We start from the raw sequence: 15,452 nt of genomic DNA on the forward strand, positions 1-15,452 counted from the left end.
AACACATAGCAGTATAACTAGAGTTGTTTGTTTCTCACCCAGCCTGCAGCTTTGTAGCCTCCACCCCAAATCTCACTGGTGGAGCTGCAAGATACATTTATATCTGAGAATCCAAATCGTGATCTGGAAAAAGACTATTCTTTTCTTTTCTAGTGACATAAAAGACCTTGGGATCAGCATCTAAGCCAGAACTGACTGGGCAATTGTTCCTTGCATACCCTAATCTTTTCTCTTAAAGAAAAGTAAGAATTTAACCCAATTGATATAGCTGAATTGCAAGATGTTTTAAAGATGGGAGAAGTAACACAGTACATTTGAGTGCAAAACCAGTTACATGAAGGATAGATTAATTTTCTTAGCTACTTTCCAAGTAGCTATAGATGACATAGGAACCTTAAGAATTGGTTTGAGACACTCCACTCTACTGCTGTGCGGTATCTAAGTACTAAAGGATACTGCTTGCCACAGTACTGCAACTACATGAGTAGTTGCAGGTAGTCTTTTAAGCAAACTGAAATCATTTGAAGAGTGCAGGATTAAGTGTCCATTCAAGACCTTCAATCTGGATTAAACAGTTGTCAAATCACATAAATAGGACATCTCCATATATGTTGAAATCAGAATAATTCAAATCCTTGATGCAGCTCAGTAAAATCATGCATATTACATACCGCTTGAAGAAAAAATGTACTTTATCATCTACAGATACATACACACCTTGCGAGGATTGTTAAAACCAGGTTTGCAGAACTGCCTGAAGTAATTCCACTGATCTGGTCTATATCTGTAGGAAGCCTGAACATCAATGTAGGTTGCAAACCTGTCTGGGCACTTTGAGACACAAAGCTGCAAGAAAAGAAAAAAGTAAGTAAAGATACACTCTGGGTAGAGAAGGGTAAGGAAAGCTGGTGTGATGAAAAAGCAAGAAAAATGTCACCTCCTTCAGTAACATTTACTGCAGGATTTAGAAAGGATATGTTGTCCTTTTGATTCCCTAAATGAATACTTCTAGAATTCTTTGACAGAAAAGACTTTCAAAGTGTGCACTCCTCATATCTGGCATATCAAGCCCTGCTCTGTATCTTCTTAGGTTCTACACATTCTGATAGGTAAGAAGAGCTTTCAGTCTGTAGAAAAGAGTATTTTTTTTTTTTGGACAGCAAGAAAAAACCTGTGAGGTCCTCCTCTACATCTATCAGCAGCAGTATATAAAAGCAAGGTGGTGTGACAGCTACTTTTACAGGATAAATCCGATTTCTTTCTAATACATGTATAAGGAGAACTTTATTTAAAGAAAGTCTCACTAAAATCAAAAGTCTCAGATAATGTTGTTCCACTCTTCTACACAACCTATTCAGTCAATTATATCTCTACAAATATTGTCAAGTTAGGTGCAAATCACTCAAAAGTGAATTTTAACTGAGGACTAAGAATGGATCTCCCCTAGTTACAAAGCCAGGGGATGCACATGTCAAGAATGAAGCTCACATGACTCAAGGTACAGCTGTTATAAGCTGTATTTATGTGAGAAATCAGGTGAGGACTGGGGTTTACTGAATGCATCCACTAAGAAGTTGTGATTGAAGAAGTGGCTGCCCCGATAAACAGACTCTGAACGTTCTGCTAGTCTCTGGAATTACACAAGTGGACAGACATTCTGACTCAGTGTTAAGACTGTGAGGTGGTTTGAATTCCATCTTTACAGCAAGTTTCAACCTTTCCTACAAGGCAGTTTGTTTCCAAAGCTGTGCTATCCAAACACGCTTTGCAAAGCTCTGCTGTCCAAGTACCAGAGAGACATCACGCACAAAAACTGTCTTTCCTGTCAAGGGCATTCCGTCATAAGTAATTGGGAAAAGGTCTTGCACTAATCCTTAGAACATGGCAGATGCTGCAAGAGGGTCTTTCTAGATGAGTACTTCAGTCCTACGGACCACCCACAGGCCGAGGAACAAAGAAGGGTTTTGTCCTTGCTGGGGCAACAGGTGACTAACAAGTACACACTTTGCTATGAACTGTTTGCCATCCATGAAACAGGCAGTGAAATGTGCTGTCTCTGGATCCAATGGACTGTAATAACAGATTTCAAATCCAGACTTATTCAAGAACTGAAGTTCTTCTCATATTAGTTCTTGGAGTTTTATTCTCCTGCTATTTATATGTATCGGTTAGGAATGAAGGACCCTGTTTGCAGTTCCAAAGAGGAATCATCAAAAAAACATTTCTTCAGTATTTTCCAAAAAGACCAGTAATTTAACCATCCGCAGTAACAAACAGCATTCAAAAATAGCATTCTTAATTTTGAAGTTGTTGCGTATTTGAAAATGAAAAATAACTGCTCTGAAAACCTTTCTTTCAACAAGTATTTCACATTATTTGATTCATGGCCATTGCCAACAGCACCAGTCAAACCCCACACAATGATCTCATATTTCTGACTGAACTGTTCCAGTAAAAGAGTCTGAAGACTGTAGGGTAACAGTGCCAGTGTCTGCATGTGGGCAGATGGGGATTCCTGAAGCAAATCTGCAGCTGATGGAGCAAGTTTTCATTCTGACGGCAACTAGCCAGTGTTAAGAAGGTTCTCGCTCTTTCTTTTTGGAGATTTCCATGTTTTATGGTCAGGAAAATGGTCCTGGTAAGAAAGATCAGGAGGCTAATCTTAACCCACACAAATGACATGACTAGGTTTATTTCACAACTTCATGAGGAGTCACAGCACAACAAACGGAGTGCAAATTGTGGCATAAGACAAGAACAACCTTTCAAAATCTTCACTTTTTAAAGAGCCATAGGCTCTAACCATATCCAGATACTCCTGTCACTGGCATTATGCACAGTTCCTTGAACATGTCTAGCTTTGAAAACCTTAAGTGTAAATCCATTTTTTCTGCATGCACTGAATACTACTGGACAGTTGCCTGTGATAAATTCAGAAGTAATAAATTGCTGTATTCAAATCAGCAGACTTTTTTGGTTTACTCTTAGCCAAAATGCACAGTCTTGTGCATTTCCATTTCATTTTTCTGACTGTCACATGCTACAGAGAGTGTGTGCTACAAGTCATTTCTAAAACAATCCTGTTATATTTTGAAGGACATGAACATCAATTCTTAAATCCAGACAAATACATGTCACATTTTTAAGCACCATGACTAAGATGAAGGGAAAATATTTTATCTCTACATTTTCACTCACCTGTGTTGTAGGGCACTGTAGGTTGATTAATACTGCGGGGCTGGCACATTTCAGAATGTTGAAGTAAAACAAAATGGTCTTGTTCCTATGGAAATGGATATAATTATCATCATACATATAGGTGCTTATACATCCTACCATTCCAAAATACATTTATATTTAAATTCTATTATGTGAACATCCATATTGCAAACACAAGACAAAAAAAAATCCCAAGCAGACTCTGAATGTTTGACATCAAGATATCTATGATATCAGAAATATTTGCTCTAAAGAATGCTAATTTTGACAAGCTTTTCTCTGCAGCAAGATTTTAAGCTGAAACACTCCATGTATCTGTAGCCCTGCCTCGAGAGGGTGAGGTTTGTAAAATAACCCTGCAAAGACACCATAGTCTCAATGCCACCAACATTCTGTGTGTGCACGGCATGTAAACTCACCATCAGCAAATGCTTCACTGTAAAAGCTGCCTAATTTTTGTTGATCAGAAGGTGGCACCAAAATCAATCAGAAGCTTTTCATGGTTGGAAGCCAAAAGCAGCTGTCCAGAAAACAGAAAATAACAGCATCTACTAAAAACACTGACAAGATCCCCCTCAATATAAATAAGGGTCAGTCTGTCAGTCCAACATATTTGACATCTACTGGAACTTGGAGCCTTGTGATAGCTGTCACTTAAGTCTGGATTAGTTGGAAATTGAGGACCCCAAGATCTCTTGACTTAAAGACCTGTGTTTTGAAGACAGCAAAATGCGCTGTTAGTCTTTGCTACGTCAGAAGATTATCAGATAGCTCTAGTGAAGATAACAGGGCAGTATTCCTGCCCTTTTTAAACAAGACTGCAATGCCAGCTGGTCAGGATTATGCAGTGTCCCTGTAAGAAATGGTGCATTTGCTCCCCTATGGACTATGAAGGGCCGCCAGGTTGATCAGAGAGATGGAACATCTCTCCCATGAAGAATGGCTGAGAGAATTGAGACTGTTCAGCCTGGAGATGAGATAGCTTCAGGGGTGGCCTAACTGTGGCTTTCCAGTACCTGAAGGGAGACTACAAAAAATACGGAGATTATGCAGTGAAAATATGAAAAAATGCTATTTACAAGGGCCTGGACTGATAGGATAACAGGGAATGGCTTACCACTGACAGAGAGTAGGTTTAGATGGGATATTGGGAAGAAATTCTTGGCTGTGAGGGTGGTGAGGCATAGGTCACCCAGAGCAGCTGTGGCTGCCCCAACCCTGGAAGTGTTCAAGGCCAGGTTGAACAGGGTAACCTGGTCTAGTGGAAGGCGTTCTTGACCTTGGAATGAGGGTTGGAACAAGATGAGCTTTAAGGTCCCTTTCAACGCAGGCTAGTCCATGCTTCTGTGATGTGCAAGAGACCCCACAAAGTAGTGTTTGAGCCCTCACTGACCTTCACCATGGCAATGGAGCTCAGTGGGAGCTCTGTCTTGTGAGCAGGATGGCAGTATTAACAATGAAGGGTGCTTGGGCTAACAAGGCTGCCCCTCTTCTATCAGTCCTGCCTCAACATCAGTCCTGCTTCTACACCTTATTGTATCCCCCAGTCCAGGACATGTCCTCTGCTCTCCCACCAGCATGTGACTCCCACCGATTGCCAAATAGGGCTATGCCTTCAAAGCCATTATATAGCACCACTTTACATTCAAGCTCCATTTAAGACTGGAATTAACTCAACTGCCTAACATTTTACAAGATTAACTTGTTTTCACTGAGCTGTGTTCTGCTATGTACTGTTTAAGAAAAGATGCATCCTGGCAAAACTAATTCATCACTATTAGCTGTTATTTCTTTAAATTAGTAGAATACAATCTTGGACTGAAATGTCATCATTCTTCAATAGTTTCTTGATGGTATTTAAGTTTAGTGAGCTGCTCAAAACCATCCTTAGCCCACTTGTTGATATAATCAGCAAAAAAGAAAGTTTGAACATATACATAATACACGAAAACACCCACTGAGAATTATGTCTGTATTCTGTATAATGGAACTGGGCTGTATTCCATTAGTACATTATGACCTGTAGAATGCAAAACAAGTTCAGAGATTACACAGCAACTAATGGACAGATTACAAGAGGACATGAAGAGGTCTAACAGAGACTTTCATGATGATACAAGAAGAATATATTTGACTGCACAGCATTCACTGCAGTTCAAATGGGTTTTTGCACAAGCTGTGAGTGTTGGCTTTGTTTCTGACTTGTCTTTTCTACTCCTCAGTGAGATTTTTGAAAATACTTGTTACAAGGACAAGATTCAAAATATAAAAGACTGTGATTATTTTCCAAGAAAAATGTCTCAGACTAAACCCTCAGGGACTTTGGAAAACCACAGCTCTGGGTTAGTCTTTCACACTGCTTGCTTTCAGGGAGTCTGAAAAACAGGAGTATTGATTCAAGTCTCACAAGCATATCCACAATCCCACTCCAGGGACTAGAGGGACTCATTCAAAGGGGTGTCCTAGCCTACTGCCATAAATACTCTTATTTTCCAGAAGGTTGTATTACGTGTCTTCTGATTTATATTTTTATAAGAATCTCCTCACTGTACCACGTGTCAAAATGTGGTCTCAGTAGATGCATTATTCTCCAGCAACACTATATAGGGAAGGTAATTTCTAAATACAAACCTAAAACCACAGTGTAAGAAGTAACTAAAGGGAAGACTCAAAAAACGAAGAGAAAGAGGGAATGGGAGTGAATGGTAAGAATCAGAGAGAAACACCTGGCACCACATCACACAGGCTATTAAAGCTGTGTGTCTGAGACTCCCAAAGTCATTTGTCCACTACTTCCTGCTGGTGACAGAGGGGACAAGGACAAACTGGCAAACGAGGCAGGGAGCAGAGAAGAAGTGTGGTGAGGGGAACACACACCACTACAACTTTTTCTCCTTGTTTTTCCTCCTCAGGAAGTTTGACTCTCCAACAGCTGCTGTGAAGAGCAGTCAGAAGGGTGGAACAGGCTTTCTTTTACTAGCCTGTTTCTGCAGTAAAAAAACTTGAGAGGATATATAGCCCTAGCCCTGCTTCTGTTCCAGACTCCATCTCCTGCTCCTCCCCTTCTGAACTGCCCTTTGGACACTAGGTTCCTCATTTTTTCCACAGAAACCCGCTGCAATGACGTGTCGGAGGCAGGGAAGGGACATACCCACGTGAAGATCATGCAGCAACAGCCCGCTTTAGTAAGACCTCTTCTCCTCATATAGATCAGAAGGCACATGCAGTTAATCCTTATGGCCTGAGCCAGTTGCCACCCGGCCAACCAGCCAAGAGCAGCCTGAATCCCCTACGGCCTGGGCCTGCTCTACAACTTACTGGACCAAATTACATAATCAAGGTAATTATACAATAAACCATATTTCAGTTATAAAGTTGGAATTATTTATAGGTGTGAGGCCTACAGGCCAGCTGTAGGCCACCACAGAAAACTAAATCGGGAAAGAAAGAAGCAGCAAAGAGTTGTTATGACACACTAGCATAGCATCCAGCTTCTTGACAGTGACAAGGGCATAACGCACGCCTAAAACTTACCTTTTGAAAGGACGACAGTGAAAGAAAAAGCAAACCTTTTTTAAAATTCTGTTTCATAAACCACTTAGATTTTCAGAGAAAACATTGATGCAACATCTTTCTTCTCCGAGCAGCTATTTTCATGTGTAAGCACTCTGTTCGTATCAACTAACTAATTTAACTCTTAGAATTCAAAATCTAAAATGACTGAAAAACAGAGATAAGTAAATGGAGCCATTTGGCTCTGCTTACCTCCTGTTTATCCAAGGAGAATGTGGTTACACAAGCACCAGAAAAAAAAACAAGAGCCTTTCACTACAGACTTTTTTGTTATTTGGTGCATGTTGAGAAAAACTATAGACCAGGCTACAATGCCCTAAGACTACTCTTATCCCAAGGTGGATGAAGAATTACTCCACAGGTTATGAATTACCCAAACTTTGGCAGTTAGAAGCTGTGCCAGCTAGTCACTTTCCATGCAACTGCTGACACAATCTTTAAGTTATATTGATACCTTGCAAAAAATATTCTCTAAATGACATAAACAACTGCATTACAGTAATAATTTGGATCTGGATTTGCACTGGGAAACTAATATATTTCTGAGCTTTATTTGGAATAAATACAGTAAGAGTGTCACTGTCTCTTCGACAGAGAGATTTGAAACCTTTCATCTTATTCAGAGTGCATGAGTAATAAAGGTATGTGAATGGATTTAGTACTCACTCATTGAGGGTATCTCTCTGACCACAGAACTGCCCATAGCTGTCAGTTGGATAAATCACTTTCCTGGGGTCCCCATGCACCCAAGCTGCAAAATATACAATATCTCTTAAGATTTTAGTCAAGTGTTCACAGTTAATGATTAAAACTAGCTAGCATGAAAATGTATAACTTCTAAAGTAACATTTTGTACTCTGTTGATCAACACTGAAGAGTACTGATTAGTGGACTTCCTAATGGAAAACTAAAATGCAAAGCACAGTAAGATGTATTAAGATATGGGTTAACCTGCAAGAAAGAAATCCAGTGCCCTAAGTCCCCTCCAGCCTGACCTGGAACACTCCCAGGGATCCAGGGGCAGCCACAGCTTTTCTGGGCAACCTGTGCCAGAGCCTCCCCACCCTCAACAGGGAAGAATTTCTTCCCAATCTCCAACGTATCTCTGCCCTTTGTCAGTTTAGAAGCCATTTCCCCTTCTTCTGTCACTCCATGTCCTTGTGCGAAGTCCCTCTCCAGCTCTCTTAGACACCATTTCGGCACTGGAAGGGGTCCTAAGGTCTCCCCGCAGTCTTCCCTTCTGCACACTGAACAACCCCAACTTGTCAGCCTGCCTCCACAGCAGAGGTGCTTCAGTCCTCAGAGCATTTCTCTTTCTGGACTCGCTCCAACATGTCAGTGTCCTTCCTGTGCTGGGGGCCTCAGAGCTGGATGCAGGAGTGCAGATGGGGTCTGACAAGAGCAGAGCACAGGGGCAGAATCCCCTCCTTCGACCTGCTGACCACACCTTATTCAACACAGCCCAGGATATGTTTGGTTTTCTGAGTTGCAAGTGTACGTGGCTGGCTCATGCCCAAACCTCATCAATCAGCATTGCCTATTCCTTCTTCTCAGGGCAGCTCTCAATCCAAATTGTTTTTCTCTGGCGTCTGCTGCCTGAAATATTCTATCACAGTTACTTTAGGATTGCAAACTTATCAAACCGTGTCATTTTTTCAAACACACTTAATTTTGAGGGGTTTTTTAATCAGTAAACACATAGCTTTGAATTTCTCCCTAATTACCTGAAGGAAAGCAGCTCTTCAGAGAAAGACCTTGGGGCCCTCGGGGACAAGCTTTCCCTGAGCCAGCAGTTTGTCCTGGGGGCCAAGAGGCCAATGGGATCCTGGGGTGCTTCAGGAAGAGCATTTCCAGCAGGTCAGGGATGTGGTCCTGCCCCTCTGCTCAGTGCTGTGAAGCACATCTGGGGTGCTGTGTCCCACTCTGGGCTGATCAGGACAAGAGGAACATGGAGCTCCTGGAGCGGGGCCAGCAGAGGCTGCAGAGCTGAGGAAGGGCTGGAGCATCTCTGTGCCCAAGAAAGGCTGAGGCAGCTGGGGCTGTTGAGCCTGGAGAGGAGCCCCAGCTGAGAGGGGCCCTCAGCCCCTGTCTGTCTCAGGCCCTCAGTCTGTCAGTGTCTGCAGGGAGGGGGCAGAGCATGAACCAGGCTCTGCTCCAGGGGCCCAGCAGTGGCACCAGAGGAACGGGCAGGGACCAAGCCCAGGAAGTTCCATCTGAACATGAGGAAGAACTTCCCTGTGCAGTGATTGCCCACTTGAACAGATTGCCCAGAAGAGGGTGTGGAGCCCCCCTCACAGGGGATATTCCAGAACCATCTGGACGCAATCCTGTGCCATATGCTCTGAGACGACCCTTCTGAGCAAGGATGTCGGACCAGATGACCCACTGTGGACCCTTCTAGCCTTACCCGGTCTGTGATTCTGTGAATTACAATGAATACTGAATGTTAATTCATTACTTAAAGGAATTGCTTATTGATTGGAAAGCTTTGCACAAATATAAGTAAAAGAGACATTTCAATTAAAAATTCTAACATTCACAAAGCTGCTTCCCCTCCATATGAAAAGGCATTACTATATCTCTGTTTACTTACCCACAACTCCTAATGCAATGTAACCCAGAATGACAACTATGAAGATCACACAGCAAATAATGTCTGTGCAGTGCCTAGGGGCAAGAAGAAACACTTAAAAAAAATGTGTTTAATATGACCCCTCAAAATCACTGATTTTAACATCTGAATAAGATATCTGCACCAGCAGTCTGCAGCAGTTTAATTCACAAACTCATGTTTGAGGTGTAAGGTCCTGTTTGTGCAGCAAGACTAGCAAATAAATGTGAATGCTTTTTTCACTGTAGTCAAGAACATATTGAGGAACAGATCTAAATATTGTTGAAACAATACCTTACAACACAGAATCCATGAGACCACTTATCATATAAGTGATTATATAAGTGGTAAGACATACTACAGGACATCTGCCTCATTTTCATTTTTGAAAGAAATTATTCATTTTTAGCCTCTGCCATTCTTTCTGTTTTCCCATCTATGTTTCCTCTTACAGAGAAACATTTTTAACATAAAAGAGATAAAGAGAGCAGGTTTTTTAAACAGCTGGAGAACTTGAAGTGTGTTTCCAAGTGTGGATACTTCTTTAGAGAGGAACTGCTTTATCATCTCACTGAGATAAACTTTTGGTGAGGCTGAGGTGGTACAGGATCCAGGGTCAATATGACAGTAACCTAAGACAGGACAACTGCTCAAAATTGAGGAAGCAATGCTAAAACAATGCTTCTCATTTGCCCAGCCTCCATTCAGAAGCAGTTCTGACACCGCTCAGGCTTGGCTTGATACACTGGCAGTATCATAAAGATACTTCACAAATTAGGATGAACTCCCTAAGCAAGTATTTCTATTTATTTCTAAAATTATTAGCTTTCAGAAAGGAAGAAATGCATCCTGCACAGATAAGAACAGTCTGTGTGTTCAAATGATAGTATGACAAGTCTGCAGTGTTCTTCTACGTCATAAATTTTCTCCTGAGAATGATAAAATTGAAATAATTAGTGGTTCTCTAATTCATTCTTCTCAGTATGGACAGTAAATGCCAGTTTAGAACTTAGCTTTCTACATCTAGAAAAACACTGAAAAATTGCCCACGATTAAAAGTTGGACTTGATGAACTTGGAGATATTTTTTAACCTTAATGATTCTATGATTTCCTTAGATGCTTTCTGTGCAATTTCACTCTGTTTTATGAAATGCAGATGAAAACATGTTACCACTTAAAAGGTTCATTAGTTAACAAGCAAAGTGAAGTCAAGCCAGATTGTTCTGGTAGGAGGCTCTGTCACAAAGAGGTATATCAGAACAATTGCACGTGTTAGACAGCAGATACTTGTCACGGCAAGGCACACAGAATTGGCATTCAAAATAAAAGGACTTAAGAGAACACAGTTTAATACTTCCCAGTAATCATCCATCCTCAAGGGTAATAAAGATGGTGGTCTTAGAAGACTTACAGAATCAAATTCACAAATTTTGCTATCAAAAGTTTTTAACCCCTGTTCACCAAAAGAATTTAACAGAATGAGTTATGATACTTACCTGTTATGAATAGGTCCTCTGAACTTCGGGTCAAATTTCCTTGGTTCACCTGCATTTAAAAATAAACAGTATAAAAACATGCCCTTATTTAAAATAAAATCTGTCCAGAGGGGGGTGTTAACACCAGCCTTCAAAGAGCATCTTCCATATATTCCTATTTAATCAATTTTGTTAAAATCATTTCATACGGGCAATACCAGTAATTCACCAATAAAATTACCTAGGTTTTGTATAGAGATTAAAGCTTTTTTTCTCCTAACTTAAAAATATTAAGGGCCTCATATTTACCATGTGATAAATTACTTTTAATGTACATCCTATGACTACACCTATGCACAGGTTCACAACATATTCAAGAAACAAGGATTATATCTCCCAGTCACAGGCTGTGTCTGACAGTGAGCAAATGAACCTACCTCTCGGCAGTTACAGGCTATGCGCTTCTGATTTTTCTCTAGAATCATAGAATGTTAAAGGGTTACAAGGGACCTTAAATATAATCTAGTCCAAACACCTCCTGCCACGGGCAGGGACACTTCCTCCTAGACCAGGTTGCTCAGAGCCCCATCCAACCTGGCCTTGCACACCGCAAGGGTTGGGGCATCCACAGCCTCCACAGGCAATCTGTTTTTCATGTGGCTATCCTAGTTAGCACACTTCCAACTGATTTACTCTACACGTAAAAAAGCTATACTAAAAACCTACCAAAAACTAACCCACCAACCTGTGATTCCAATGTGAGCCTGAATAAGAGAAATTAAAGTATGATCTCACTTGGTAAAGAGTAACAAAAAATTATGGTCAAATTAAAATTTTCACATTTTGAGGCACTGTATGAAGAGGAACAAGCAGTTTTCTATTCAGCAGACCAAAATCTGGATTTTTCCTTTTGAAGCTAGTTATCCAGCTTTATGGGACTTTTTCTTTACAAAGTTCAGTAATTCTGAAGGTCTGCTGAACAAAACTCTGTGCAATGAAAAATTACTTCTTCATTCAAATGTCAAAGATACAATACAAATTACTTCTTCAAAGTGCTTTTTCCCTGCTTTCTAAAGGATTTCCTCTTCTGAAAATTCCTGGTATTACATGGTGCTACCAGCCTAAATTTCCTCCCCTGGGCCCCAAAGAAAAATACTTATTTTGTCAAGTAGAGAACAATTCAGCAACTTCTCAAAAGCAGAATTTGCTTATTAAATGCCAGACTTTGTCCTTGGCTTGTATCAGGAAAACCTTATCAAAATACACACAGACCAGTACAATAAACACAGCAGTTAGTAAAATCCTATTTACCCTTCATCTGAGGTATTCAGATCCACCTCAGCAAGCTCCTGGAACAAAAATATCTTAATACAGAAGAGATCAAAAAATTTAAACTTTGGAGAAGTGATGTATGATAGCAGTACTGCGGAGTGGAAGAAGCTATGCTGTGATACGTGGTCGGGAAAGCAAACGTACCATACACAATACCTAATGCTGGGCCAACACCTGTATATTGAATGAAACTTTTTGAACAGAAATTTCTACAAAATAATTTACCGCCATAAGAAAACCGTATGTAACATCACACCTTACTGACAAGTTCTGGCCTTAAGGCACACTGAAGTTGAACCTCTCTGCTCATTGCTCATACAGGACCTGCTAAGCACATAAGAACAGCCACACCAGATCACACAAAAAATTCCACTGAACTCACACCCTGAATCTTACAAGGGGCCATATGTGAGGAGGAATACAACACCAAGGCAAACAGTGTTGTATTTCCCCAACACTGATATTACAGAGATTTGCAACTGCATTTTTCTTAACGAAAAGTACTGAGTTTGCATTTAATAGCTGTGAGTGAATTTCTTTTTCATCCATTGAAAAACTGAGATTCAAGGAATCTCTATTTACCTTGCATATACTTTAACAATCTGCAATGCCCTACATCACAGAGTACTACAGGTTAATCAAGCATTGAAGTACTACCTCCTTTTATCTGTTTTAAGTTTGCAATCAGTTTATAACTGTATTGTATAACATGGCAGCATGTTATGCTACCAAAAATGTTACAAATGTCCTGGTCTGCTCAAATGTTTCTTGCACATAAACCATTTCATAGTCTCAGTCACACTTATACTCCTTTTCATACCTTTTACAGTGCTGCTACAGATCACAGAAAAGGAGGGGGCCAGTATGGCACAGGATATTCACCACAAATACTGGATGTGATTCAAATAATTCTATAATGACTCTTCCTATCTGACTCCATCCATTCCTAACAATTCTTTCTAACAGTCTATGGGCAAACATTTTTACTGAGTTATCCGTTATGACTTCAAGTTCTCATTCTTGAATTTTAGTAGTTAGCTCAATCCCACTACTGGAGAAGCCTATTCTCCAAAGCTATTCAATGTTTTGCTTAAAAATTAGAACAATGAAGTAGAATGAACACTTGGAAACTGTGCAGGTGACAAGTGTTAAAATACTTCTGGAGACAAGCATTTATCAGAAAGGATTTTGATAAACAACATTTCAAAGTGATTTCTGTAAAGTAGCACAAGTTATAAAGACAAACTCTATTCAGAAATCCATACAGAACAATTGATTTCAAAAACACTTGAGAAGAATCCTAAAGGATTACAGCACACTACAAAGAGAGAATGAGTCAGTCAAGCAATGTCTGCAAAAAAAGCACCACTCTTTCAAGATGTACAAGCATGACTGAAAAAGTCACTGTTCCTTGTGCTTGGGGACATGTGAGGCCTCAGATGAATAACTATTTCTAGATCATGGCACTAGAATTTCAGAAGATACAAACAAACTGGAAAGAGTAGAGGGGCTTATTAAAAGGAAGATACTAGGAGGTTTACAGAAAGCAGTAAATCAATGCAACTTCAATGTCTGTGATTAAGCAAAGGAGCACAAAATAACAGTCTTCAATCACCATACAAAATTGATAATGATCAACAGTTCTGTTTCCTCGACCGGTTAGATAAGCTAACTTCATTTGCAGCAAGGATAGTTTCGATCAGGCATTAGGAAATCTTTCAGGACACAATTATACTCTGGAACATACACTGGAATCTTCAGCACCCTAAGTTTTTAAGAAAGGATTACACAAATACCACTTGGGAAGAGAACAGGAAAACGCAACATCTCAGCACACAGACAGCCAAATGGATCTAATAAATAAGAGGACAAAAACAAAGCATTAAGAAACAGAGCTCTAACTCAAATGGAGACTCTCATCTCCAACAAGCAAGAAGACGGAAGCTGTGAAATAGTAACAGCCACTAACAGCTGTGAAATAATTGCGGTACTGCGAACTCCACCCAAGAACTGTTCCTCACACCAGTAGTCTGTATGCTTATGGTGGCATGGTGTAGGGCAACAGGGCTCAAACTGCCTCCTCTGTCACTGAGCTCTTGGTATAAATTCATTACAGAATATGGTAAGAAACGGTAACAACATTTTAAGTTAAAAATACACTAGAATTCACTGTCAGAAGTAGTCTGGATCCCTGGAACACTTATTACAGTTGACCACAATTGTGATCAGTTTCGTGGAACAGAAAAAAGAAAAATACTATTTGTTTAATCTAATTTTTCTAACTTAATTCTAAATTAAATTCAAATTCCATACTTAATTACTACTATTCTCTAAAAAAATCAGAAGATTTTTTGGAGGGTGAGGTGGGAATTATTTATATTTCTAATATCTACATAGCTCCGGGTAAAAGCAAACCACTTCCCCAGCTACAAAAGCCCAAATGTATTTAGAAAGCAAATTCCAAGCTTTAGGAGTTTGGTAGGCACAAGGAAGAAAGCAGTGGTGAGGGGGGACTGACACTTTTCACTAAGATTAAAAACTGAGATTATATTCATTCTTTGCAGATGAGACAGATCTATTTTACAGGCTGCCTTACAATACGGAACTTGTGTATGTTGAAGTAAAATATCATTTCAAGAAATAACTCTCAAGATATTTATGAATTTTGACTCCAAACAGCATATGAAGTTAATTGTTACACTTTACCATTGTAATAATTTTAAAAAACAACTCTGAATTACTTACTTAATATAAAAATTGACTACATACACATATAAAATTTACCTTTTATGTGCAATTTAAATAAACTAGCAAATGACATGCAGGAAAAAATTACAATACTGCCAATAATTGAAGAAGTTACAGAAACCCATTTGAGTCTGGATCCAAGCCCATTTAAGACAATTAAAACAACACAGTTGAAATAAGTGAGATTTAGATCAGGTGTTTCGAATTGTTCTAAGAAAGCAAGTAAATTACCATGTTTTCCATAGTAGCTTTCTTCATCTCTATCCATGTTACTGTACCTGGATCAGTTGAGCAAGCTGTCTGTGTGAGATACTGACTATGCACTTCTGTGTTGCTGAATAGCACACTTTCCCCAGCAAGCAGACATACACAAAAATACTATTTAAATAGATTTAAAAATAAAGCTGATTGTCAGGGACTTCTCCAACCAGAACCGAAATTCACAAAGCAGGCAGGCCTTTCTGCGAACAGAAAGTTATCACTCAGTGACTTG

The 15,452-nt window shown here is 39.8% G+C and overlaps 1 protein-coding gene across 3 annotated transcripts in view; it reads right to left on the reverse strand.

Moving 5' to 3' along the window:
* SLC44A5 (solute carrier family 44 member 5) overlaps nucleotides 1-15,452 on the reverse strand; it is a 64,110-nt gene that overhangs the window by 24,381 nt on the left and 24,277 nt on the right. For all 3 annotated transcript variants that reach the window (XM_066193048.1, XM_066193047.1, XM_066193046.1), the window contains exons 2-6: nucleotides 10,901-10,949; nucleotides 9,386-9,459; nucleotides 7,459-7,543; nucleotides 3,199-3,283; nucleotides 718-846 (exon numbers count right to left, since the gene is read on the reverse strand). In XM_066193048.1, the coding sequence (XP_066049145.1) occupies nucleotides 718-846; nucleotides 3,199-3,283; nucleotides 7,459-7,543; nucleotides 9,386-9,459; nucleotides 10,901-10,949 (422 nt within the window). The remainder of the gene's footprint in view (nucleotides 1-717; nucleotides 847-3,198; nucleotides 3,284-7,458; nucleotides 7,544-9,385; nucleotides 9,460-10,900; nucleotides 10,950-15,452) is intronic.

The sequence above is a fragment of the Chamaea fasciata genome, unplaced genomic scaffold (assembly GCF_029207755.1).
Source record: "Chamaea fasciata isolate MVZ Bird 193981 ecotype frontalis unplaced genomic scaffold, bChaFas1.0.hap1 SCAF_10, whole genome shotgun sequence".
NCBI classification, from domain to species: Eukaryota; Metazoa; Chordata; class Aves; order Passeriformes; family Sylviidae; genus Chamaea; species Chamaea fasciata.